Below are 27,720 nucleotides of genomic sequence, written 5' to 3'. Positions count from 1 at the left end.
CCCACTGTTTGGAGTTCCTTATTTTCTGAAAGAAAAAAAAAAAAGAAAACCGGTGAATACATTCTTTGGAAAATATTTTTTTATTATAAAATGTACAGTATATTGACCTTAATATTATAAAACACTGTAATGTATCAGAGTCTTGTAAAGACCAATAATTTATAAAATGAGACAAATTTCATTGCTACTCTTTCTAGTCTCATAGTCGGATTAAAAAATATATATAAAATATATAATGAATTAATTGACCATAGCATCCTTAGTAGCTGGCAAATGTATGTTCATATGTTAAGGTAGCTAATCTCTGCATGTATTTTTATTAAAATAGATCACTCTTATTTGCTAATTTATTCTTTGATTTTGAAGAGCTGATAGAAGCATGAACAGAAAGGTTAATAATCATATTCTATAAGCCTAGATTATGAAAAGGCACTGTAGGTTATAAAGAAAATTATGTTTTACTAAAGTACTTCTATCATTGCAGCTCACTTATTAACAGTTAATACTTCTTTGGTATTTTTAAGGTGCTTGTTAGAACAAGAAATAGCTTTGGACTATTGACAATAAAGTACTTTAGGTCTCAGATGCTATTGGATAGCATGAAAAACCACATTACACTGTCTTAACAATTTTAAGACCTTTTTCAACATGTTCGTCTTCTCAGTTCCAGATTTACTACCATATTGAGTACAAAAGAAATGTAGATTAATTCCTTCTTCTTCTCTTGTTAGCCACTGTTGCAAGCAGTACTTTCCTCATTGCACATGTTTGGCAGTGACTTGAACACCAGTATCCAGTCAAAGGCACTTGTTTTAATGTTAGAATATGTGTATGTAGGTTGTTTTAGAATCACTGCCTAGTATATTTTTAGCAGTGCATTTATAGAAGCCTGCATCCCTTTGAGTGGACTGCTGGATGACTAATGACCCCTGAGGATGGAGGAATTTGTTTCCATACAAACGGGATTGAGCTCCTGTTGTCAGATGTGATTTATCTGGAAGCTCCCATGTTATTTCTGCTTTAGGAATCCCAATGGCCATGCAGTTCAGTTTAACTGAATTTCCAGGTCTGGCATAAATGACAGGTGCTGGCTCACTGGTGATCCGAGGCGGATAGGCGATCACAATGACAGGCACAGTCATAACAGAAGTGCCATACTCTGTTGACACTTTGCACAGGTAAGTGCCCCTGTCAAATACAGAAGCCTCACGCACTGTCAATGAGCCATTCTCCATCAGGGAAAAGCGACCCACAGCCTGGGGGGCGTCCATAACCATACCATTGGGCAGTGTCCAAGAGATCTGTGCCCAGTGGCTTGCCTGGGTGATGCAGTGAAGCTGCAGAGTTTCTCCATTGATAATGCTCACCAGGTTGTTGTACTGGTTGCTAATTTCTGGCCTGAGTCCCACCTTCAAGAAGACTACTCGTTCCATATAACCTCCCGGGTTTCTGGCTGTACAGCGGTAGGTTCCAGCATCCCCAGCAGATAAGCTGCTGATATGTAAGATCCCATCCCTCTTATGGTAAAATCTGTGCAGGCGACTGCCACTCAGCACTTCAGAGCCATTGGGAAGAATCCAGCTTGTGCTGGGTTTGGGGTTGCCCTGGACTGAGCAGTTCAGATTGATGCTGTGCCCAGCAATGGCAGTGATCCTTTCACTGACAGGGTCTCTGAAGGAGGGTTTCTCCAAATGGTCTGTGATGAGGAGCTGCACAAGCAGTCTCGCTTCACCACCTTCGTTCCGCCCAATGCACACGAGCTGCACAGCATCTGTCTGTCTCACCCCTCTGATGTCCAATGTACCATTGCGATGCACAGTGATCCTGTTCCCATAGTAGGGAGCCGGTAAGATTACTCCTTCTGGAAAAGCCCATAGGACACGCGGAGCAGGGATGCCCTCAGCTTTGCAGTCAATAAGTTTCCGGCTGTCTCTGATGGCTGTCTCCCTCACAGATGTTATTGCACTGAGATGACCATTGATTCTGGGAGGCTGAACGTCAACATGGATCCAAACTATCTTCCGATCTTCTCCAGCACTGTTCCGTGCTACACAAGTATAGTTGCCACTGTCAGACCTTTGGGCCTTTTGGATGAGGAGGGTGCCATCTCTGTATATCTGGTATTTATCAGATAGGGCAGGAATAGGCCTGTTGGTTGGGGAAAGCCAGGTCACTTTGGGAATGGGTTCTCCTTTGGCTTCACATGCTACTGTGACAACATCGCCATAAGGTACGTTAATAGTGACGTATGTTTTGTTCCTGATGGTTGCAGGCTCTGCCACCACTTTGACCCGCACCTTCATTTCATCCTTCCCAATCTGGTTTTCAGCATAGCAGGTGTAGTCCCCTTCCTCTCTCAGTCCAACATCATTGAAATACAGGGTTCCATTATCAAAGACGACGTATCGCTTCGTCCGGCTGCCGCTGTCATCCGACTGCATGAAAGTATTGATCATGCTGCCATCTGGAAGACCCCAGGAGATCTCTGGGTTTGGCAGACCTGTGGCTACACAATCAACTTTCAGGTCCCCTCCGTACTTGACCTTGTGGTTATTCTCATTCTTATGTTCTATTTTTGCTGGTTTCATCATCACATTCACTTTGAGGACCACGTAGTCATCCCCTATCTTATTGCGGGCCACACACAAATAGTCTCCTGCATCTTTGTCTGTAACTGAATGAACAACCAAAGTCCCATTGCTGAATACTTTGATTCTAGTCTCCAAAGTGCTGTAAGGAAAGAAAAAAGAACCTAACTTGAGCTACAAAATCACATTTTGGGTATTATATACTGAGAGAAATCTGTGGGGGAATAACAACTCAACAGTATCAAAAGGGAAAAAAAGAATAGGAGAGGAAAATTGCTATTATTAAATAATTAGATGGTCAGAAATTTCCAGGATATTCACCACCAAAAAGCAAATGGAAAAAGATAATTCTACTCACTTGTAACCAAGTAATTTTGTTGTGTTTAATGACTTTAATTCTGTTTTTAACCATTAAACATCCACTAAATAACAAATTATGGTGGTTTTGAAGCTTCTCACTACTTGCATATTATTCTATAACATTGAAATATGAGATCTCTGAATTACATAATCCACACAAGGCTATATGGACCATAATGGAGTTTGGTACCTGGGTCTTCAGCTGAAAACAAATAAAGATGAGGAACTTCCTCTGGCATTTGGTATACTTATTAAACCTTTAGAAGAGTCACAAAGAAGCAAAATGTTGCTAAGCTTTCCTTTTTTTAAGGTAAAAAAATTTACAGTACACTAAAAAAGCTATTATTCCTTTCCACTTCACTATGGAAATAGCATATTGTGGTCAAAACCAACTTCCTCAGTAGCCACAGTTTTCTCCCCAAAGAAGATCTCCAGTATTTGAAAAGCAGCCCACATAAAGATCATGAGAGAAAATAAAAGAGAAACACAGTATTTTTTTGCTACCACTATGAGGCATAAAATGCAATCTGGATTTTGTGCTATATAGGTTACCTAAATATTTTTTTTTGTCAATATAAAAAAAATGATAACTATGTTCAGCTGTGAAAAAAGTTGTTCCCAATTATGCATTTCAATTACAGTACAATTTACGTCTCTTTATAGTGCTCTAAGCTGAGCTATGAATAATTTATAGCACAGAAATTTGTTTTCAGCCAAGTCTTAGGACAGTTATTGTAGGTTTGTAGAAGCGGTATTTTACTTGATATTGCAAATATTCGAGAACGTATTGTTTTAGGCATTTATATACAACCGGGTTTGCACAGATCTTATTGTGTGGTAACATTTGTTTATACATGACGTTAAAATGATTGTGTTTGTTTAAGTAATTACAAGTTGATTTATTTGCCCAAACTGTGTGTAATGATTTGCCTGAAAAACAAAAATTCAATTATCCCTTTTCTCCTGGGGAAAAGCAGGCACCTGTGCAATATTATTCAGACTAAGCACATTGGAACAAGCAGCATACAAGCTGTATATCTGGACTTTTTGCTATGTGTATAAGTGGCTGTAAAAGACAAACAGTGGCAGCTTATCCTAAAAACTTGAAGCTAACTTTTCAAGAGTAATACTGCTTTCAAGAAAATTATGCTAAGATATGACTTATATTTTTTGATATAATTTAAAATTCCTTCTTAAGGATTGGGAGGATCATTCAAAACCCACAGAAGTCAGGAATGAAACTTGTACATATATGAGTGGTCTTTTCTCTAAGTTCATCTAAACTGCAATTTACCTGTGACACCCCAAACAGTAATTTACCTGTGAAGGGAATCAATCATCCTTTTGGAAGGCAACCTCCATAGTATCCGAGGCCAAGGGTCACCAGAAGCACTACAGTCCAAATGCAGGATGCCACCGTATGTTACATCTGTTCTTTGAGGAGAGCTCCCAGTGATCTTAGCATTAGATGCGAGCTTCTTCACATGGAGTTGTACTGTTCTCCTGGCAGCTCCCACCATGTTAGCAGCAATGCACTCGTAGGTCCCGCTGTCCTTGGGGGAGACGTTGCGAATGTAAAGAGTTCCATTAGGAAACACAAATAAATTCCCATTGACAAACTGAGAAGGTCGGATTTGCGTGCCATCAAAGACCACCCAGCGGATGTTGGGAGAAGGTGCTGCTTTGGCAGTGCAGTGTATGTTAATACTGCTACCAAGGGGCAAGGAAATGTTCTCTTGCTTTTCCTGCTGGATGATGGGGGGTAAAGCTGCAATATGCAGCCTCACTGCAATGCTGTCAGCTCCTGCAGCATTGCTTGCTACACATTTGTAAACTCCTCGGTCTGAAAAAGTTGCTTGCTTGATAGACAAGGTTCGATTTTCATGAAGCATTATCCTGCTTTCTGTGGTTGTGACTGCCTGCAAAATCTTCCTGTCTGGGAAAATCCATGAAATTAATGGGTTTGGAGTCCCGCTAGCCTGACACTCCATTGCTATGGTATCTCCAAAGTAGACTGTGACATCTCGATAGCGGGAAAGTAAAATTTTGGGCTGGTGGGCTACAACTGTGAGCACAACAATCATTTTATCTTCACCATGCAGGTTCTGAGCTGTGCATAAATACTGTCCACGATCCTGAAGCTGAGCGTTTCGGATAAGGAGAGTACCATTTTTCCAGACTTCAAACCTTTGTAACTTGCTGTTGGCTGTCATTAGAGCTCCTGTGAAGGTGAGAGGAAAGAAAGACAAAGTCAAAGCATACATTATTGCAATGAAGAAGTCTTAAGTGAGATTTTAGGTTTACTCAACACCAATTAAAACTTCGGAGGGCCCACATGACATCTTCTGATACTCTCTTTAGCACAAATTAGTCTTTGTTGCTATTGCAGAACTAACCACTAGCTTGCAAACAGGGACAGCGTGGAAATTTTTGAAGGGCTTGTTTTAGGATCCCTCTTAAATCTTTATGTAACTTTTCTGTTACTGTTACATATGGAGATGACCCACACATCAATATTTATGGTAGGAATGTTAACAAGTCCATACTCACAAGTATTGCTGTAGTAAATTCCAACTGCTATGAATCAGCAGAGTTGGCTGCTTTTCACAGCCTAAAAATGCTCTTCAAAAATGAACTCATTAAATGGTAGAGGTTTTCTTTTACTACAAGAAACACTGCATATCTGTTATTACTTGTAATGATCAGTTGCAATTAATCATTTTCTCTATAATGATTTTAAGTGACAGGAAGTATTTTTTTCAGTATTTTGAACTACTCCTGTGACATGTTGCATTTCTGTGCAATACTCCTAAAAACTACGCGAAAGAACACATTTTTTATCTGTCTTACCTGTAGAGACTTTTTTCCAAGTAATAAAAGGCTTGGGTTCCCCAACTGCATCACAAGGGATAAAAGCATCCATTTCAGCAAGGATGGATATGGTCTGAGATGCTTTTGTGATAATTTTAGGTCTTTCTCCGTGTACCCTAAAATTAGTGGAAGACTGAATTATAGTTGAATTGTGTGGCATAATGCCTCCCATGTAAGGAACAGATGGAAATTTTTGATTACGATAATGGACATTTTTAAAAGGATGAACTGTAGTGGTTATTTGTGGTTTTGTGCGCTGAGAGAGAAAGGCTGGAGGGGTGATCTTTAAAATCACCCGTGGTGATGTGGTCGTTGTAGCATGTGGCATTGGAGGCATTGGAATAGCTGTAGCTTTCTGCACTGTAATCCCAGTAGGTAAGACCTGAGCAACCTTCTTCGCATTTGTGTCTTTTGGCACTAGTTGACTAGGAACATCTGGTTTAGGATGCATATTTAAGTGAGGGAATATCCTTGTTCTGTTGAAAAGGAATGGTATTCTGGAGCTGGGGTAATAGGGGATCCCTTGACTTGGTAGCCTCCCAGCTGTGCCTCTGTTATCTGGAACATGGTTATTTCCAAAAAATCTTGAATTAAGATTGTATCTGTTCTGACCCTCGTTATTGAATTTGCTTTCTGTTAATGGATTTGTTTTGTGAAATGGAGAGGCTTGTGTTGGGGTAGTTGGGGAAGCAGAAGTTTTTCTGTCCTGGATGGTATGTGCTGCATACGCTGTTATCTCTGGTTTGTTTGTGTAGTGAAGAGGCTGATGTGTTATAAAATAGCGAAGTGGGGCCTGTGTTACAGGAAGCTTCATTGTGCCTCTTACTGGAATGTGCTTTGGAGGCACAACAGGTAGTTTTTGGTTTATGCTTGGTATCATTCCAGCAGGTGAATGGGGAAGATTTGGACTTAGCAGTAAACTGTTGTTTGACTTGCTATTATACAACTCATTGAATTGCTGCTCTTTGGACTGTATGCTAATCCTGTTCTGGTTAGAGGAAGGAGTAGGGTGAACATTCTGTTTTGAGGTCATCACTCTTTTGTCACCACCTGCTCCAACTTGTTTTGCTTCTGGGAATCTTTCTTGATTAAAGGCATTACTCTCCTTGGTGGTATAATGAAGAGAGGGATGTGAAGTGCTTGAAACGGAAGGGGGAAGAGTGACAAGTTTTATAAATGGAATAAAAGCAGTGGGCATAGTAGGAGGCTTTTCAGTTGTCTGTGAATGATAAAACACATGTAACATAGATTCCTTTCTGTCCAAGGAAGATGGCTCTGTCCCAGCCTGGGAAGTAGCAGATTTCTTTGTCTCTCTAACTGGAAAAGTCTGAGTTTCTGCAGTGCTGAAAGTGGAGGATAAAGTAATTATCTCATATTGCTGAGGTGGCTCAGCTTTTGCTGGTGTTTCTATAGATACTGTGGGCTTCCATGGCTCCTTTGAAACTGAGAGGTCCTTAAAAACTTCAACTGTGCCAACAGGAATACTTAAGTCACTCATAGTGGGATATGCCAACTGGAATGTTCCAGCAGTTGTTTCATTAACTACAACTTGTAAGTCAAATAGGTTAGGCTCTTCTTGAGATTTTGGTTTTGTTGATAGTATTGAGCTGTTTCTATATGGAGAAGTTGTGGTCCTTGACTGTTCTGCCTTATGATCCACAGTTTTAGAATCTGCTTTCATGTCCTTCTTCACAGAGACATTGTCTAATGAGTGGTATGCTGGCACTTCACTTTGCTCTGGTTTCAGAGGTGCACTTGACTCTTTTGTGGGAAGCGCATCACGTACAGCATATGATGATAAAATTGTGATGGGTTCAGTCACTGGAAGTTCCAAGGTTTCAGGGCTAGTAGGGTGTGTCACGCGTTTGGCTCCAGGTGGAGAAATAGTAGGCCTAAAAGAGAAAGTTGTGATCACGTCTCTGATTTTTGTAATTTTCTCTGTGACACCCAAATCAGGAATTAATGAAGGAGTGGATTCCATACGCTCCTCTTTCCTAGCCTGTATTTTGGTGTTTTTAAGATCAGGACTTTTAAGAGTTGCAGAAAAAGTTTTGGTAACAGCTTCAGCTTCAGGTGTCCTTGGAATTACAGGCATTGCCTCTGTGGTTAAAACAAGGCGGGGCAAAGGCTTTGGTCTTTGTCGGATTCTGTTTGGCCTTCTCCTTCTCCCATAAGGCCTTTTTCTACCATGCTGAGTAATAAGTGAAGGCATGGTCTTTCTATATGGAGTTGTTGTGGTGGCCATAGAGGTCAGTCTACTCATGGAAGAAGCTGTTTCTAACCCCTCTGCTGTTTTATGAGGAGCATTAGCACTATGCAAAATGAATATGGGACCTTGTTTTGGAACAGCTAGGTTTCTATGTTCCTCTGTCTGAGAATTGTCTGCATAACTGCTGGAATTGCTTTTTTGAGTCACTGTATTCCTCTGGGTTTCAGGTTCTTCTTCACTCTGAACCCTGATGGGCGTGACAGCTAGAAAACTGTTACTTAAGTCTGCCATTTTTGTATGACTGGTGGATATTTTTTTGCGCTGGTATCTTGCATCATTGCTCTTTTCTCTAACAAAAGGAAAAGTAGATGAAGGAACAGTAGTAGTGCCTACAGAATCTGTTGGGATGATCTCATCAAACTGAGAAGGGGCTGAAGTTATGGTGTCAACACTAACTGGACCAATTTCATTTAATTTCAAGCTTTTCTCCAAGGTGCTATGAAGATTCACAGTCTGAGACTCAGCAAGGAGAGTAGCATCAAGTGGTAGCTCAGCAAAAGCAGAATTTTCTTCAGATATAGAAGATACAGTTTTATCTATATTTTCAACTGTGATGGAACTGCTCTGAACATTAGGAAAGTTTGTCACAATTTTTTTGGCTAGAGGTTCTTCAGTAAAGGCAACTGAATCATCTGTCCTGACATCAAGATGCTGCTCCCCTTGTGGTTGTGGAGTTGCAGAGACAGGAGTCAAATATGGACCTGACAAAGTAATCTCTACAGTGTCCATACTTGCAGGTGTTTCTAAAGCCCTGTGGTTTGAGAATGGTTCAGTTTCTGACCTTATTAATACTGGCTGGACTGAAAACACTTCCATGTTCTGTGAAACAGTGACCGAGAAATGCTCATCTTCACCCACAGGTGATGCATCAGCAGAGGAATCCACCACATCAGCTCCTGTCTCTGAAGATGGAGGGCTGGCTAAGGGGTAAGGGGCAGGAGTAGTTTCCTGCATGACTGATGGCAATGAAGTTGTAACAGAGATGGTTGTAGCTGTCATTCTAGGAAGATTCTTCCCACGGACCTTTGCCAAAATGTCAGCCCAATGCTGTGGATTAATCTGTTTGCTAGCCACATTAATTCTCCTTCTAGATTCAAATACTCTCCGGCCTTCTGCAACATTGCTGTCTTGGGTTCCATCAGTACTTTTCCAGATTTTCATTTTCCTTCTGCCCTTCTTCCCCTTTTTAATTTGAGCCTCTGGTACTTGGTCACTTTTTTGTTTAAAAGGTATTTCCCAATCTTTTAGATGGTTCTTTCTTCGTGGGAACTCCTCCACCCCTCCTGCCCCTGATCCCTCTTCATCGTCTATGACCCGCCCTCTTGTTTTTGACAAACTTTTTGAGCCTGGGCGCTTCTTAAGTTTTATTCGCTTAAATGACCTGTCAGACACCATTTTATTTATGGTGACCCTTACAACAATCTGATCTGATCCCTGCTGATTGACAGCCACACATCTGTAATGGCCACTATCAGTGACATGGCTCCTTGGAATAAGCAAAGTACCATTGGTCAGCATAAAGCCTTTTGAAGAGTTTGATAAATCATTGAGTACCTCACTGTTTGGAAGAATCCAGCTCAATTGTGGGTCTGGGATGGCAATTGCATTGCATGGCAAAGCTATTGGATCTCCAACATTTTTTTCAACTCTCACTACATCTGAATCAGCTACCTGAATAGCTGCAGGCTGCACAACAAGTCTGTAAGCCATTATGTCTGTATCATCTCTCACTTGGGCAATGCAGTGGTACACACCTCCATCAGTGTAACTCACTGCTTTGATTATTAGTTGGCCACTACTGAGAATGGAAAACCTACTGTCTTTCTCATTAAAAGGTGCCTGCAGTTTAGTTCCATCTGGAAAAAGCCACTGAATAGAGGGACTCTCAGAAGCTGTCACACTGCAGCTCAGCTGACACTCTGACCCTTCCACCACACTCTGTGCTGTCCTTGTGCTCTGATTTTGCTCTATCATTACCCAGTTTCTCTGCTGTCTGGTGGTTTTGGTATGAATTGTCTGAGAAAACATAGTAAAAAAAGATAGCACCACTTTTTTCCCTGTACTCTGGCGTCTGTTTAATTGGATATTTATAAGAGGCTGCATCACCCAGGAAGGCTCAGCCAATATTTGAGCTTTTACACCTGTGTAGTAAAGAGCATCATAATCTGAGCCTTGCCTGTACTGATAGCTCATTTTAGGCTCTTTTCTGAGCATAAGTTCCCTTTCTAATTTGACAGGTACTTCACTGTAGTAAGCTATAAGCTTCCATAGTTTTTCATAGTTTTCTCGATTCATTGGACATTCAAAATCCAGTGCAATTGTGGCATTTATGTCTATGTCCTGAGTCTGGATTTGATTCCACTGAATTTTGGTAGAACCTGTTGGTTTTTTGATTTCACAGTTCAGGTGGACTATATTGCCATGCTCATCAGTCATATTTAGAGTAATGTTCCATGGCAAGGACTGAAGTTCTTCCAGAGGGAGTTCATAACTGTCACCATCTTCCTCATTTTGACTACTGCTATTTTGCCTCAGTAAGGACTGAATTACAGGCTTCCTGCAGGAAATATCTTTCAAGTTTTGAATATCTTCTTTCTGCAGTTGTTTTGGGCTGCTGCACTTAGCACAGAGCTGTCCCCCTTCATAGGCTTTGTCCTTTTTGCATTTTAAAACACCTGCAAAAAAAAGAAAAAAGGAAGAAAGAAAAGGGAAAACAAGAGATAAATAAGCTGAAAAACTGTTCTAGAGTTAGACAACTCTCAGAAATACGAAATAAACTTCATGAGGATTGCATTATGTCACACGACACATAAGGCAAGACTTATAGAATGGCACCTCTTTGTTTTACAGCTGAATGGGCACCCAATTCTCAATCTAACCATGATTTCTCCTGACTTTAATGAGGATCAAATTCTCCATCCTTCTGAAATTTAGATTCACTGCCTCTGAATTAAATGCCTAGAAACCGAAGAGTGCAGGGCATTATTTAAATCAGTAACAAACTACTCTGTGAGAAAAACTGCATTTGTAGTGACAGCTTAACTTGTGGATCTAATATGAAGAGGAGTGGGACTTTTCAGCTTTCAAAAATAAAGCATTTACCAAGAGAAATGCTGGATTTTCTCATTAAATAATGCAGGAAGCTTTTAATTTTTCTCTATTGATTAAGTATTAGCAGTACACAAAACATTTTACTGTAGCTACCAAAAAGGGCTGACTACTTTTTGCACTTACAAGCTATCTATCAGCAGGGAATATAAAAAAAGTGCCACCTCTACTCAGATCTCTGAAACAACTGCAAACTTTGTAATAATACAAAAAAAACTAAAACAGAGAAGGAGAGCTAGACCAGGAAATTACAGTCTTGGCTCCTCTCTTCTGTCAATGCAGACTGTTGTCTGCAAAGTAACAATCATATATTTATTACATTGTTCTGCTCACTCAAATGTCAAATGTACTTTAGGTGTTTAGCTTGGAATCATATAGTAAATAAAATGTATTACAGTTATTCTAGGAATAAGTATCATCCTGAAGAATGAGGATCTTTGAAAGAATGAACAATATACTGGTAGGTTATAAGGCAAAATGTCAGGAGAAAGGGAAATGCACAGCAAATTTTCATACCATTATTTTAATTGAAAATATATGCTTTGCTAATCTGAAAAATCAGTTTCCTTGAAAAGATGTTACAAATGAAATACATATATATGCAGTTTGTCACTTGCAGATTCAATCTGGATGTTTAAAAAGATAAGGAAAAACTGGCCCACAATCAACTTGGCAGTGGCTACACTGGTCTGAAAAAATTTAATAACTCTTTCTAGACAGAATTCCCAAAGAAGTTAATGTTATCATCATATACAGATACAAAATCTGTCATACATGAAAATGGCATGGATAAATTATTCCTCCCCCCAAAAATCACTACTGTTTTAGTGTAAAGAGGTAACCTAACTGAATAAAAATGCTAGCAAGACAACACTGTACTAAGGAAGGAAAGTTCAACTAATATCTCATTATTATAACTTACAGTAAAATTTAAGTACAAGCATTAAACATACACACACAATTTGGATCAAGAAAAGAATGTAAGAATACTAAAATGTAAGCTAGTGAAATACAGTATTTCCATTAGATGACTCAAGTATCTGTTTAGTCAGGAAGACTTATATTACTCATTCAAGCATCACACATTCCTAAAAAGCACTGTCCTACAGTCAAGTGCAAAATTGCAATGAATTACGTATTCTAAGATGACAAGATCCACCATCATTCATGATACGTGCTCCAAAATCATTATAAAAATCTTGGGACTCCATCACTCATTTGAGACATCTTCAGTTACAATTAAATGCCAATTCCCTCTTAGTATTTTAGCAGTAGCTCTGGTGTGACACCAGTTCCTCTGCTGCACTGAGATGCCCAAACTGAAAATTGACACTCAAACCCTTCCTCATTTAGTGTATTCTTGACACAGAGGCATTATAAAACTCTCTTTTTTGTTTCTGCACACAATCAGAAGCATTCTAGCCTGTGATATTTATCTCTAAGCCTGAACAATGATAGACCAGCCATTTCATGAAAAAAATACATGGTTGAAAATAAATACATTACAAGCACTTGAAAATACTTAAAATAGATTTGCTCCACCATAAAAGGAAGTTGTGGTCAATAAACAAACATGGATGGACATGAAGAATGCATACTACAGCCTTAATGTTAATAGATTCAAAGTTAGAGGGCTTAACCAGGAATTTGATAACTGATTTCCTTCCTTCCTGGGACAAACAAGTTCAAATCCAATATTACCACCTTCCATGGGAGGATACAGTCAGTGGTTTTGTTGGTTGAGGACAGCTGTCAGCCCTTAGCCAAAGGTATACTGCTGTGCAAGAAAATGCAGTAAGAGGTTATAACCCCTTTCCAGTTATAAACTTCACTACCACTTCCATCATCCCAAATGTAATGGCTAATTTATTTGCTGTTAAATACATATTTTTATCTAATGAAACAGAACTGCTTCCTTTTTACAGTGTTTTTTAAATACACACATTTATTGTACAGTAACAGAATTTAATACTGCACTTAAGACATCATGTAGGTAATAATACGTAGGAAATAACAAAACCATCAACACACAGAACAGGAAAAAAAAATCAACATTAGAAGTTCAATAAACACTGGCAGCTTGTGCTCCTACCTCCAGAAACTTCATTCCATTCAAGGAGCCATTTCAAACTGCAGTCACAGTCCCATGGATTTCCATGAAGGTAAAGATTTTCCAGCAGTGGCATGCCTTGAAACATCCCTGCAGGCAAGGTCCTAAGAGCATTTTCAGATAGGTAGAGATGTCTTACTGTTGACAATTTGAAATAATCAAGGACCATAAACGTTGAAAAGGTGTTGGGGTGAAGCTGCTGGAGCAAATTTCCTTCTAGGTGAACAAGTCTTAGAGAGGTTAAACCATTAAAAGCATTTGGATGAATAAACTCAATTCTGTTGTGGTCCATGTGTAGTCTCATTAAACTTGAAAGTCCTTGGAGAGTTTGGCCAGTTATGGCTTTCAATTTGTTGTAACTAATTTTGAAAACCTAAACAAAAAAAAACCAAAAAACAAAACAAACATCAACCATAAAAAAGAACCAGAGATTATTTTTTAATCTAAATCCAAACAGAATAGCAATCAAGCAAACGTTTTCCTCCCACATTCAAATCTTTTGCACCACTGAAAAATGATATGCTGGTCAGAGGTAGAAATCAACTGAGTGTTAGTTGGCATTATTAAGTTAGACATAGGCACAGCTAATGGATATCCAATGTATTTTGTGGGGAAATGGGATGTTAATCCTAAAAAGGCACTATAAAGAACACTTATTTTGTTTTCTGTTATTCATGGAAGTTCATTTTGAAATTTAGGAAAACATAAGCATTACCTGTAGAGACACAAGATCTTTCAAAGCACCATTAGGAATATTCTGAATGTCATTTCCATGTATCATGAGCAATTCCAATTTTGTAAGTCCTGCAAAGGAGTTTTCGTATATAGACTGTATACTGTTGAACCTGGGAAAAAAAAAATCACACGTGCAGTTACAATCTATACACTGACTGTCACAGACTGCAAATGTAAAATTAGTGTAATCTAACTTTCAGGAAAAACTGGAGGGACCTTAATGCATTGTCAAAAGGCCAGAAGTTACTGAAAGACTCTTACAAGGCCCAAGCACACTTAGTTCATGTTTACATTAAGATTTCTTTCAACTCACTTTGTGGCACTTCAGCCATAAATTAGGAGTAAAAGTAATAAATAGGCATTTAAATTCTAATAGTTGTCAGTATATTTTTCCATGCAGCTCAGTTTATAGAATGGAAATAAATTAATGGCCTGTGGCCAAACCATGATGCTATGGAGCCTGGCAAACTAGACATCTGCAGTGTTGCCAAAGCAGCATTTAAAAATAAATACATAGAGATTTGGAGAGTAAACACTAAAAACGGGTTATCTTCCAAACAGCACAAGGAGCAGTAAGTCACATCCTGCTTCACTTACTGTTACAACATATAATTGGCTACATTAACTAAATACATAAGATCTAGTAATTGACCTTCCAATTACATCATTTGAGCCCTGAAACTCCTCTTAGATAAGGAATGAAGAAAAATCTACTCTTTGAAAATGAATCAGTTTTGCTTTGGACAAGCAAATCAGGCTTTATTTGCCAGTTTGGAAGAGTTACATTTGGTGGCCTAGCTCTACATTTGTGTTTTTCATATATATATAGGAAATTAAATGTATTATCTAATCTAGGCATAAAGTCTTAAAATGAAGCATAGAATTTTAGAGATTTTTTTCCAATTTCTTGGTATTTTCTAAAAAGCAAGGGAAGACACAGCACAAAATTAAAATACTTTGAACATGGAGAAAATACTTTTGGATCTTCACCATGTTATCTATTTAAAGATCCTTAATTTGCTAAAATTTTATAACACTGCAATTATATTTTTAGTCCTTCTGCAGATCCACTAAGCTTATAGCAGACATCTTATTAAAATTCCTTATTTCAAAATCAGTCACTCGAAAAAAAATATTAACTTGTCTAAATAAAAAATTTTCCTGAATAATTACCAGTTAGAAAAATACTCTTCACCTTCTAAATGCATCACACTTAAAACAGTAATATGATAAAAGCACTCTTTCAAAGTGAAAGTGCAACAACAGACAGTTAAGACTGTTTCTTCCTAGGAAAGGACACAACTCAGAAAATGTCATTTGTAGTGATGAAATAAAGAAGGAGGAAATGGTTTTTTTTGCTAACATTATATCAAATAATGTACTTTACTAAAAATAACAGCCCAAACACCTTAGTAACTTAGAAGCCTACATCCCATTTTCAAAAGCAATTTAGGGATTGGAGTACTTATTTAATATAGCTTTACTGAGCACAAGAGCATTTTGAGAACAAAATTAGGCTTTAGGTATATAAAATGTTGGTGGATAAAAATTTTAACTATAGAGAAGCAAAAAATAGTCAAGGTTACTACTGCCAGTCATTGCATGATCAGTTGCAGCTTACAGGCCTTGAGGTTGTCAGGGTGAGTTCATCAGGGGTAGTGGGGCAGCCCTGACACCGAGGAGAAGCGGACTGTGACTCTTGCACTCTTCTGCGTCACACAATGACCCAACAAGGTACTTTTGTGATATGAGGCTACCAATAGTCCCTGCCCTCTTTTCTCAAAATCTGAAAGATGTGAGTTGGCAATATCCTGGCAGAGGAAATCTGAAAGATGTGAGTTGGCAATATCCTGGCAGAGGACAGTGAGTTGGAGTCTGAGCAATCCCTTCCCAAAATATGCTTATACTGCGCTTAGTTGCTTGAAAAAAACTGCAACACCAAAGGCAGACAAACCACAACTCCAAAGGCAATGGATCAAATTTCTTTCCACTGTATTCATTTAGGATATGCTACATCTCATTGTTCTTCAAAATGCTACTGGGTAGCATCATAGAATTTTACTCCTACTATATTCTGTAGAAATCTCATAACAGATTTAATTAAATACCTTTCTTCACACACTCTAAGGGACTAAATATTCTATTTGCCAAAAAAGAACTCACACCATGGTATAAATATTTATTTGAAAATAAGAGTAACTTTTCTTTGAAACAAAAAGACTAAGCTAATTCCTCCATGCCAGCAACTGTAGTGTTTGAAATAGAGCACCAATGGGTAAGTAAGTACCCATCTCTGTGATTCTACTCAAGAAGTTCACACAGAGATCCTGGTTTGCCACACGTGCACAAAGCATTCCAGGCTTCCGCACTAAGAGCATAAAAGTGTTTGCTCCAAGCTGCCATACGAACCCGAAGTTGATTCTTTCCACATGTTTAGGGATACGTGCCGGCACAGCTGCCAGGGAGCGGAAGGTGCAGTGGACCTCGGTGGGGAGGTAGCAGGCGCAGGGCTGGGGGCAGCCCAGGGCGCCCAGCGGCAGCCCCAGCCCCAGCATCAACACCACGGACAGCGCTCCAGCCACCACCTGCTCCCCCATCTTGTCGCCTCCCCTCGCCTGGTTCCTCCTATGTTGTTGTGGGGCAGGGAGGAAGAAAAGAGAGAAGAAATTATGATTTTCAGAAACTTTTATATACTCTTTATATATTTTAAACCCTTTCTATACCTAGTGATTATCTGCATTGTCTGGAACGTCTGTAGACAATCAAGGCCAACTTCAGTTGGAAAGCCATTTTCTTTATTCCATATCATTTTCTACTTCAGAGTCATTTTCCCCCCATTACTCATTTCTACTAAATACTTATTCTAAAAATGTTATGCTATCTCCCTATGGTAATAAATTATATAGGCTTATTCTGAACACCAAGAATAGTACTCATCTCACAGCAAAACTAGAAAAGTTTTAGGGACATATCTAGCTCAAGCAAATTGCCAGGGCTCCCTCTACAGTCAATGAAAGAAAAAAAAAAAAAAAGAGCTATAATCACCTGAAGACTAATATCAGTTATGTACCTCATCAGATAACTAGAAATAGTACAACTGAGCTTCATTAGGTCCCAAATTAGGTAATTCACCTCACCTAGCTGCCTAATTTTTAGACAGGCTATTACATTTGGTAGGGTAAAATGTGGCTCAACGACTCTCATTTATAATAGATATGGGGAATGGTTGAGATAGAAAGTGAAAGAAATAATTGGTCGGCCATAGGTCTAGACTCTGTTCCTTTGCCATGGGTTGCTTTGTGATGTTGGATATACTAACATTGCAATCTAAACCAAACAGGTATTATGATCAATCAAAACTGATAAAACTAGACAATCTGTTTAAAGGGTAAGCACAAACCTGAGAGGAAAAGCTGATAGTATGTCTACCAATACTCAAGTTCAGATTTTTGGAACTGTGTGTCAAAGTCTGAATGGCTACAACCATGGAGAGTCACAAGAAAATACAACTGTTATTGACCTTGAGCACTAATTATTTCTGAAAATCAAGTAAGTTATGTAATGTCTTAATACCAATTAAGCACAGTAACTCTGGACAAATGAGTTTAAAACACTTATATTCTTATTCCTACCAACAGAATAAATTGAAAGCTTTTCAAATTAAAGCCATACAAGAATACAGGCTGCTATTAGTAATAAACATTTAATATTTGCATTTATACAACACTGTGACAATGACATAATTCACTTGTATCAGGTATTATTAGTTCCATTAGTTATTTTCTTGTAGTATAAAAGTCAGATTGTCTTAGGTCTGCAAGCAACAAGATGCACATTTTTTCCCTAAGATTACCATGTGCAAACTATTACAGTTCAAAGGAGAGGCTCATTGGGATGAAGAGTTTTCCCAAATATCTGTGGTCAAGTTAATGGGATGCTTAGCATTCTTTACAAGACAAATAGCTTGTAATTTGTTTAAGAATTTTCAGGTGCTGTTTTCCTTATATTCTCCTTAATGAAAATTCCTCCTACAAAATAGCCTACCCATTTACATTCCTTTTGAGAGGTCACTTTCAGGACATGCTCACTGAGGTGAAGAGGAGGCTGCAGTGACGTGTGAGGGGCTGGGGAAGGGCCAGCGGGACTCACCGTGCTCCGCCCGTGTCAGAGGGAGGCACGGCCGGGCCCCGCTCCTCCGGCTTCTGCCGCAGCAGCTCGCACCGCGCCGCCCCGCCGCAAGGGGGCGCTCTCAGCCACCCCCTCCGCCATTGGCTGCCTGCACCGCCCCGCGCAGCGTGCCGACCAATGGGCTGCGGCTCCGCCCCGGGAGGCGGGGCGCGGGCGGAGCTCGGGCGGCGGCGCTGCCCGCACGGCTCCTAGCGGGGCGGTCGGCGGGAGGGCGCGGCCGGTGCTGCGCGGCCCGGGCCGTGCGCCAGCAGCGGCTGGGCGGAGGGGGCTGCGGGGAGTCCTGGTCCCTCTCGCCTCCGTGTTTCTTTCTGCCGTACCGGAGGACAGATGCTTCTCATTAGGGAAGAACGTCCCCGCTGGACCGGGCGACGGGAGCGCTCGGGCTGAGGGCGAGCGCCGACACACGGCGGCACCGGCTGCGGGAAGCCCGACGGCCGCCAGCCGGGGAGCCCAGCCGCCCCCCAGCTCCCCTGCCGGGGAGCCCCAAAACCCAACCCGCCCCGCACCCGACCGTGCTCCGGCAGCGGTGGCCGTGCGCCGCTCCGTACCTGCGGCTGGGCGAGGCGCTGTCGGCAGGCGCTGCCCGCCTCTCCCGATGCTCCGGGGGGCTGCGGGCGGCCGGCGGCGCGGGGCCGGCGGTCACCTGGACCCCGGCCTCCCCTCTGGCACCGGCTCGCCGAGGCTCATCGCTGCCTGCGGTGGCCCGCCTCGATGCCGATTTAGGACTCCTCATCACCCGTCATCCTGCGGGATCCGCCGCCGCGGCTGGGTCTCCCCGAACAAGCATAAGCGATGCGCGGCAGCCGGGCAGACACCGCCGGGTGCTGGTTTGTATTGACTGCTATTGTTTCCGAGCGCTCCCCTTCTCCGGCTGCCCCACGACCCCGCCGAAAGTCAGGACGCCTCAAGCCCTCACTCCCGGCGGGAGCCCAGCGCGTCGCTCCGGGACCTCCGTGGGCGAGCGGGCGATGCGGGCGGCTCCGCGCCGCCGGACGGGCTGCCTGGGCGCGCAGCTCTTCCCGCGGCGGCAGCGTCCCGCCGCCCGCCGCCGCATGGGGACGAGGGATGCGGGTACCGGGGCGCCGCGCTCCGCCCGCCTCCCTCCCCGCGCCGGGCGCTGTGCAGGAGGAGGGCGCAGAGCAGCGGCTCCTCTTGCGCGGTGGGCGGCTCCTACGGGGAGGGGGCGGCTGCGGGCGGGCCAGCGCCAGGGGCGGGGGTGGGTAAAACCGGCTCCGGAGCCGGCGGACAGGGGTCGCGGCAGTTGCGGCTTCGCGTGGGTTCGGCACCTGAAGCTTACGGAAAGTTTGTCTTTGGGACCTGGGCACACCCAGCACTGTTGAAGCACTGAGACGTGCTGCTATGCATCTTGTGCGCTCGCACACACGTATACACACAGGAGTTCAGCACATAATCCCTAAAATGTACCGACCAGTTTGGGTTTCTTTCTCTTTCCATAGTGATATGGTGCTTAAAGACATGGTGTAGTGGTGGGCTTGGTAGTGCAGGGTTAATGGTTGGACTCGATGATCTTGAGATCTTTTCCAGCCTTAAAGATTCTGTAGTTCTTTGATAAAGGTCTCCCATCACAACACAAAGGACCAACCTGACATTAATCCTTATACTTCATACTGGTACAATTCTGCTGCAGAGACCTGTATCCTGGCTGTATGTGGGAATTTGGTCTCTGCAATCATACTCAAGGACAGACACTCCAATAAATGCATGTGAGCAGAAAATCTCACAACTGAAATAGAGAAAATTACAACAATAGAGGAAATGACAGGAACCAGTAATTAACCCGACTGAATGTAGACCTGGTCATTAATTGCCTTTTACCTTTAAAATCCACGAGAGAAGCAAACTTTCGTTTAAAGTCATTAAATCATTGACATCCCTTTTCTCAATTTTTCTCTGGTATTAGCAATTGTTTCTGTACACAAAAGTAAGCCTATCTCTAGTCCAGTGAAAAATGCATTCAGAAGACCATGCACTAGTGTCTAATTGGTTTCACTGTGTGGTTTTTGGATATGCACAATTTTCTGTTCCCTAGATGGCCAGTGTGGCTCTTCCCCTCATCTGTTCTAAAAAGCCAAAGAACTCATTCTTTCAAGGCACAAAATAATTGCAGAAATGAGCATGGATGCCACCTTGAGTCATAAGAATGCGTCTGAGTTTTGGTATGGAACTTATAAATTCCATTTCCAAGGTAAGTAAATACAGTGAATGGCATTATGTTCAAGGCTGTAAAATTGTGGTAAGTGGATCATCACCAAATTAATAAAAATAATCAGAATCCTAATCAATTGACCATTTTTTATTTTGAAACATGTGAGAGGTGTGATTATCAACAGGGTTGATGGGCAAAAAACTGTTAGCAATAAGCTTGTCAGAGTCTGGACAAGTCATATTTCCAAATGCATTAATAAAGTTTCACTTTCAAAAGAAAAGCTTATTATCCATGCTTTTAGCTGCAGAACCTTTTTTGTGTCGTGGTGGGCAGCTTAGCTCCACGCAGCCTCTTCCTCACCCAGTTTGATATGGGGGAGGGAATTGGAAGGGAAAAAGTGTGAAAAATCACAGATTGAGGTAAAGACAGTTTGATAGGTGAAGCACAACAAAAGCAAAACAAGAAATTAATTCACTACTTCCCATGGGCAGGCAGGTGTTCTGCCACTTCCAGGAAAGCTGGATTTCATCATGAACCAAAGTGACTTGAGAAGGCAAATGCTGTAACTCCAAACATCCCCCCATTTTTGCTTTCCTGCCCCAGCTCTATATTCTGAACATGACACAACCATATGGTGGATATCCCTTGGATCAGCTGGGGACTGATCCAAGGAGCAGTCCCAGCTGTGTCCCCTACCAGCTCCTTGTGCATTCCCAGCCTGCTCTCTTGGCGAGACAGTGTAAGAAGCAGAAAACACCCAAACAGCACAGCAGCCTTGATCAGCAGTAAGATAAAGCATCCTTGTGTTTTCCACACTGCTTTGGTCACAAATTTAAAACACAGCACTATATAAGCTACACTTAAATAAATGCCAGAATAAAGTATTGCAGACATCTAGAAATAGCACCACTGACATGATGTTCACTATCTTCATAATTTTTTTTCAGCCAAGCAAAGCCAATACCAACCCATATTGTTGTATCAGCTCTGTATTAACAGTAAATGCATCAACAGTTCACAGGGTAAAAACCACACCACTTTGACAAGGATGCACATCCAGCTCTAATATATATGTTTATTTCAAAGTTTTACAATTTTTAAATGTAAATTATGGGAATGAAAAGTATCAAGGACAGGATTTTTTAAACTGATGTGTAGTACTTACAGTTAGGGAGTTAGCAGTAAATATTGTCCGTGATATGGAACTTATAGATGCTAAATGTGCTTGGACAGCCCTGTGGTCACAGTATTTTTTTAGTTTTTTTCTTTGAGGATTCAGCTGTATTTCAAGAGGAGGCATTTACTGGTATCTAGATAGACAGCTGCTGCAGCAATATAATTTCTCTGATGCTAGGTTGTCTGGTACAGTAAATGGTTGGAAAATATATTTGAAAATTGTTTCAAGTTTTTATACTGTGTATAGGGACAGGCAAAACAAATAAATGGTGAAGGAAATCATCCATGTCACTGATATTTGCCATTTCAGCTGTGGTACCTGCTGTTTGCACAGAATTTACAAAGTGGTAGGAAAATATTTCAAAGGAACAAGGGAAACCAAGTAGAAATACTTGAACTGTAGGGAACACCGAGTGAGTTTCTGATACAGTAATTTCTGAAAGTTAGTCTGAAGGTAAAAGGCTCTTCACATGAACAAGAACCTGTTTGTTGTAGGTAGCAGCAAATGACAGGCTTTTTGACAGGACTGAGGGGCAGCTAAGGGTAAGTCAAGCATGAAAGTTTGAGAAATGGTATAATTAGAGAGAACTGTCTTATTTTCACTGAATTTCACTAATTGGGAAATACCTTCACTTTGTTCAGATTGGCAGTGTTTGAGGGAAAATTCCATCACTACCACTGTCCTTGTGGTCACTTAGCTCACAGGCTGAGAAGTTACCTTCAACCTTCAGTAAGAGCCAATATCAAAGCACGGTTTTGGCAAACTATTGTATCATGACTGCTCTCTCAGAAATAAAGTTTTGGGTTTTCTAGGAGACAGTTACCTGCTTCTCTATTTGCAGCTGCAGTGCCAGTATGTTGCTACCCTTTGCAAGGGCTCTTCTCTATGCCCTTCTTCAGACAATTTTTCTCCTCCTTGCCTCAGGTTTTCCTCTTTGGGTTTTGTTTTTTTTTTACATGGTTTAGCTGCTCTTAATGGATTTAAGCTGAGAGAGAGTAGATTTAGATTGGATATTAGGAAGAAATTCTTCCCTGTGAGGGTGATGACGCACTGGAACAGGTTGCCCAGAGAGGCTGTTGACACTCCATTCCTGGAAGTGTTCAAGGCACAACAACTCCATGCAGCAGTAGAGGCTGGGGGCAGAGTGGCTGGAAAGCTGCCCAATGAAAAAGGGCCTGGGAGTGCTGGTCAACACCTGGCTGAACATGAGGAACTTTGGAACAGAATGCCCTGGGAGGTGATAGTCTGGGAAGTCTTCAAGAAATGACTGGACATGGTACTAAGTGCTATGGTTTAGTTGGCATGGTGGTGTTCGGTCAAAGGTTGGACTTGATGGTCTTGGAAGTGTTTCTCAGCCTTGATGATCTGATGATTCTATTCTGTGATTTTAAGGCCAGGTTTTATGGGGCTCTGAGTAAAGTGGTCTGGTAGAAGGATGATCTTTAAGGTCCCTTCCAACTCAACCTGTTCTATTATTCTATGATTATCCTTCTTGCCCCAGGTTCTGCTTCTTGGCCTATCAAAGTGTACTGCTTTATCCCATGGTTCTTGCTGAAAGAGTAGCTGTATGTGGAATTAAACTTCCAGTCTTCTTTCCTCCCCTATTATCTCTACCCAGCACCATCCTTCTTATAGCAGTGAGCTGGGATTCTCCCTCGGTTTCTCTTGTCAAGCAGCCTCATGCAGGAAGGAGAGAGAGCACTGTGATTCTGTTTATGAAACAAGACAAATTTTTTTAAGTTGAAACTGATATTTTTTTATTTGCTATGGTTTAAAAAGAGAGGAATAGACCATCACAATCTTGCTGATGAATAAACTTGATGGACAGGTTGACTTTCCTGACAGCTGTCTCCAAAATAGCAGAAAGAAGGAGCCCAGAAGACTGAAAATCCCATGAGTGACACACATGAAAAAGCAGCAGTTTTTAAATGCCTTCTGTTGGAGCTGGTAATAAATTAACTATTGCTTTTACCACTTGGCAGCAAACGGGGAATAAATTTTTGCAGATGAATTAGGACCTTGTTTAACTTCCAGCAGAAAAATGAAGAGTTCTAGAAAAGTTGATGGACTACATTCAACTTTATGATGCAGAAAAACAAACTGTTAGCTTACAGAAATAATACCCGTGTGCTGTCATGACTTGTTCTCTACTTGTCTTCAGGCTCTGAGTATTTGTATTGGGACAGCATGCTGGGTCTACTGCCAGTGTCAGTATTTCCTTTATTTACTTTTGATCTTTCATGTGTTTGAACTATAATGCCTGACAAGTTGTATCACAAACTAATTGGAGTAAGTGCTGATTAACAAGAAATGAAGAAAAAATGAGGGTCAGCAGTGTGGGAGGGAAAGCAATGATAGGTCGAGGCTCACTGAGGTATGCAGAAAACACAGACAACAGAGGAGTCAGGGAGTTAGTAACAGGGTGTTAGGGGCTGCCACAGCCTTGGTGGGCCCTCAGCTGCCATCAGCAAAACAGAACTTTCTTGTGCCAGTGCAAACAAAAATGTCACATGGCTGTCCTTGCTTCCAGTGCCTTTGGGCATGTCTGGTGGGTGGCTGGAGCCCACTGGCTGTGTCTGCAGGGCAGCTCCAGACGGGGATTGTATAGCTGTGTTAGCCTGATCCCATGTCTGCCTTTGCGCACAGTTTGTTTGCTTGAGCACAGTGCTGGGCTGACACTTCTGCCCATCATGAATCTCTGGATTGACTTGCATCCGGAGACCTCTGAGCACAGGACAGACAAGTGCTGTATACACTGCCACAGCTACACAGGGCTCTTCAGTTTTCCCCAAACCTGTGTAGCCCATTTGTACTTGGCTTATCTGAGGGGTGACTTGAATGAAAACCCATGGGGCAAGTTTGTTCCTCTTGTTACCTCGAGAGATGCAGTGCTGCTTTACCTTTGTTCTAAATGACAAAGCAAAAGGGCAGGAAATGGTGTAGCCTCTTAAAGTATTAACAAGTGATGGAATAAAAAGGTACTGTGATTAAAAGGATGAATGAAAGAATCTACTTCAATCTGTAATAAGAGATACCACTAGAAGAAATAGGTTTAGTTTCCTCTGACTGTGTGACTCTCCTCCTCTGTCTCTTTATTTCTCTTATTTTATTTCTGTTTTCCCAGTGAGATATTGTGAAGAATAAGTTTTTCTTTTAACTGCATAGGTTACTTCTATCAGACTGTTAATAACCTGGGAATAATAACATGGAAACTGTTGTTGGGCATTTTCTATGTCACTTCCAGATCTTTAAAATGAAGCATAATAGAGCCAAATTTTCTTCTTTCTGTTGTCAGCTAAGGAATTAGCCAAGGAAAGATAAATATTTCCCTCTTTTCAAAAAAAGAGCTGAAATAAAAGAGGTGATGAGAACTTTATTTAATTTGCTTTCTTTCCTCAGCTAAGAATTTAACTTTTCTTACAGTATTATTAAAAAAATAATAATAATCTGTAGCAGTGGGCAGTAAACATTCTCCACTGGAGTCTCCTTCACTTTACTGTGGTTTACACTATATTGTTTGGCATTGAAAATTACAAAAAGTTTCTCCACTTCCTCAGTTTTAACCTTCTCAGCCACTGTTGTTCCTTTTATACCGAAGAACAACATTTCAAGTTGAAGAACAAATTCTGTCCTAAGAATGCTGCCAAACTCCTGCTCAGCTGTTCAAGTCCTGTCTGCCAATGAAACTTAGACCCCAAATACTTGGCTCTTCCCTTTAAGCTGCAAGACTTCCTACACTCTTTGTGGTGCACACTTGAAACACTGCAATGTGTTGTCGCTTCTTGTTACCTCACTAGGAAGCACATATGACTTCTAGGCTAATGAACTTAGCCTCTTAATAACACAGGCTATCCTGATACACACTTATTTCCAGAAACTTAACAAGGTCCTCAGGAACACTAATTAGAGATATTTTCCCTCTTTCACTGGGCAGTTATTCCAGCTCCATTTTTTATCTATCCCTGCTTTCAGGAACACTCTCTTGACGGAAACAAGTGCTTCTCCTACCCTTCTTGGTATTCTCACACTGTGTATTTCTGCATCAAAAACAAACAGAGAAACACTTCAGAGTCTCTGGATTTTACATAGCAGAAGGCAAACTTTAATCCTGAAGAGGATGCCCAGGTGACTTGACACTGAATGTATTTCAGCAGTAAGACTAGCTGTACTGAAAGAGGCTTTGTATAGCTGGTGCCAGGTAATTAACAAAACTCTAGGAGTGTTAACAAAATGTGCCACAAACCCTGGAGAAATCATGAGATGTGCTCTGCTTCATCTTTTAAATATTCCTATAGGCCATAGATACCTTAATGCCCTCTATAAGAACTGAACTGGACGCAGCAAAAACAATATATCATTTAAGAGATTAGAGGATTTTAGCAATGAACAGCTTTTTTTATTTACTCATGTGTAGATTTGCAGAATGTAATTGTTTTGTATCTGAGCTGGTAAGTAGCATAACAGAATGTGATCAAAGATAATATATGTTTTCCTAATGCTCAGCATGTCGGACAGATAAGTGCAGATCTAGATTATGTTTTGCTGTATCTTATTCAGTTTTATAATGTTTTTAGTAGTGCAGCATTAGACAGGTCTGTGTGATCTGAATGGCTAAATGAAATCTAGTGGCCAGAATATTAGAAATCAGTGTTTTTAATATGGCTGCTCTGATAAGCAGACATAGCAAAATCTAGCCTTTCTGCTTGCTACAAATGACACTTGGAGGTCATATTTAGGAGAGGGGTTAACAGAGATGTAAAGCTGAGTTGAAAGTACTAGGGTAATCTTTTCAGAAATATTTTCTGAAAAATGAAAAACAAATATATTTTTCCTACTGGAAGGTAGATGCATTTTAGAATATTTCTTACTTATTTCTACCACTTTATTTTATTTTCTTAAAGAAAAAAAACAATATACCTACACTGTATGTACACTACAGAAGTTCTTAGCATGTATTTGTACAGACTTAGATTTGGAACTTCCAAGACCAATGGTGTGACCATTGAATCCAGATGCCGTGACTTGGCCTTGCTTTTGTAATTGTTTCTGTTATAAATGTAAAACCCTATTTCAAAGTTCAGAATCTGGTTATAAAACTGCTTCCAGAATACAATTTGGCATCTAAGATATCAGTCAAGAAACACTTATTGTTAGTTTGATTTCAATGTGGCTTTTTGAACTTACAGATGTGCCTTGAGATTTTTATCCATGCTTTCAGACATTGTAAAGATTTAAAATACCTTTGACTACCAAATGGAAATCATCACACTATGTTTTGGAATGTTAGAATCATCTTTATCTAAAAATGCCATAAAAACTCTAAGTGGTCATGAGTTTTTTGCTAAATAGTAAAGTAGTTACTTCATGGCAGGCTTGCACTAAAGGTAAATTGCAGCTTCACAACGCTTGAGTAGCGTTTTCACCTACAGAAAGGGAAAATTTTCCAGTTTCCTCAAGCATAGCAGCTCCACTGTGAATAGTTAATGAGATAAGCTGCTGATTCCAGTTATAGAGTGGAATATTGGCTTCTGTCTTTTTCGGCTCATTACAGATAAACTGAGCCAACCCCAGCAGGCTTCTCTTGTGTCAGCTTGTTTGAAGACTGCGTGAAGAATATCTTCTACACACTTGGGGAATGTGAAGATTTTGTCAAAAGCTTGTCAAGTTATTTTATGGATTGTAGAGCCTAAACAACCCAGGGTCATGGAACTAACTTTTCCAAGGGTACAAAATTAGCCCTAGAGGCAGTGAGGTATCTTTAAATCAGAATTTTGCCTCTTTACAGTGCTAGTTAAGTAAGGTGGTGAAGCCCACTTGGCCTACTGAATTGCTTCCTCTTGGCACACACTAAGACGCACCTGGAGCAAAGGAGCTTTCTGGTATCGCTGTATTTTATAACCTTTAGCTACTGAAACAATAATATACAAATGCTTTTAAGTCACTGAGTGTGGCTGACCAATAAACCCTTAAAATGAGAAAAGATGGGCAAGGTCAATGTGACTGTGAAGTTCAGCAAAAAATGCAAGGTAAGACTGACCTCAGATGTTTGCAAAGAAACTGACTTTATCACAACAGAAAAGAGGACTGAAAAGTGACCTTTGCTTTAGATAACCAGCCATCAACAGTTGAGTGTATTGAGCTCCCTGA

The 27,720-nt window shown here is 40.9% G+C and overlaps 1 protein-coding gene across 1 annotated transcript; it reads right to left on the bottom strand.

The window, feature by feature from the left end:
* Nucleotides 1–57: 57 nt before the first annotated feature.
* Nucleotides 58–19,257, bottom strand: MXRA5 (matrix remodeling associated 5). The gene is made up of 7 exons (XM_068180121.1): nucleotides 18,778–19,257; nucleotides 16,451–16,666; nucleotides 14,022–14,151; nucleotides 13,289–13,679; nucleotides 5,799–10,763; nucleotides 4,269–5,169; nucleotides 58–2,730 (listed from the first exon to the last, which is right to left on the bottom strand). Exons 1-7 carry the CDS (start codon nucleotides 18,960–18,962, stop codon nucleotides 819–821), a joined length of 8,700 nt encoding a protein of 2,899 aa, XP_068036222.1. The 5' UTR covers nucleotides 18,963–19,257; the 3' UTR covers nucleotides 58–818.
* Nucleotides 19,258–27,720: the final 8,463 nt, after the last annotated feature.

The sequence above is a fragment of the Anomalospiza imberbis genome, chromosome 2 (assembly GCF_031753505.1).
Source record: "Anomalospiza imberbis isolate Cuckoo-Finch-1a 21T00152 chromosome 2, ASM3175350v1, whole genome shotgun sequence".
Lineage (NCBI taxonomy): Eukaryota > Metazoa > Chordata > Aves > Passeriformes > Viduidae > Anomalospiza > Anomalospiza imberbis.
This window is presented reverse-complemented; position numbering and strand designations above follow the sequence as displayed.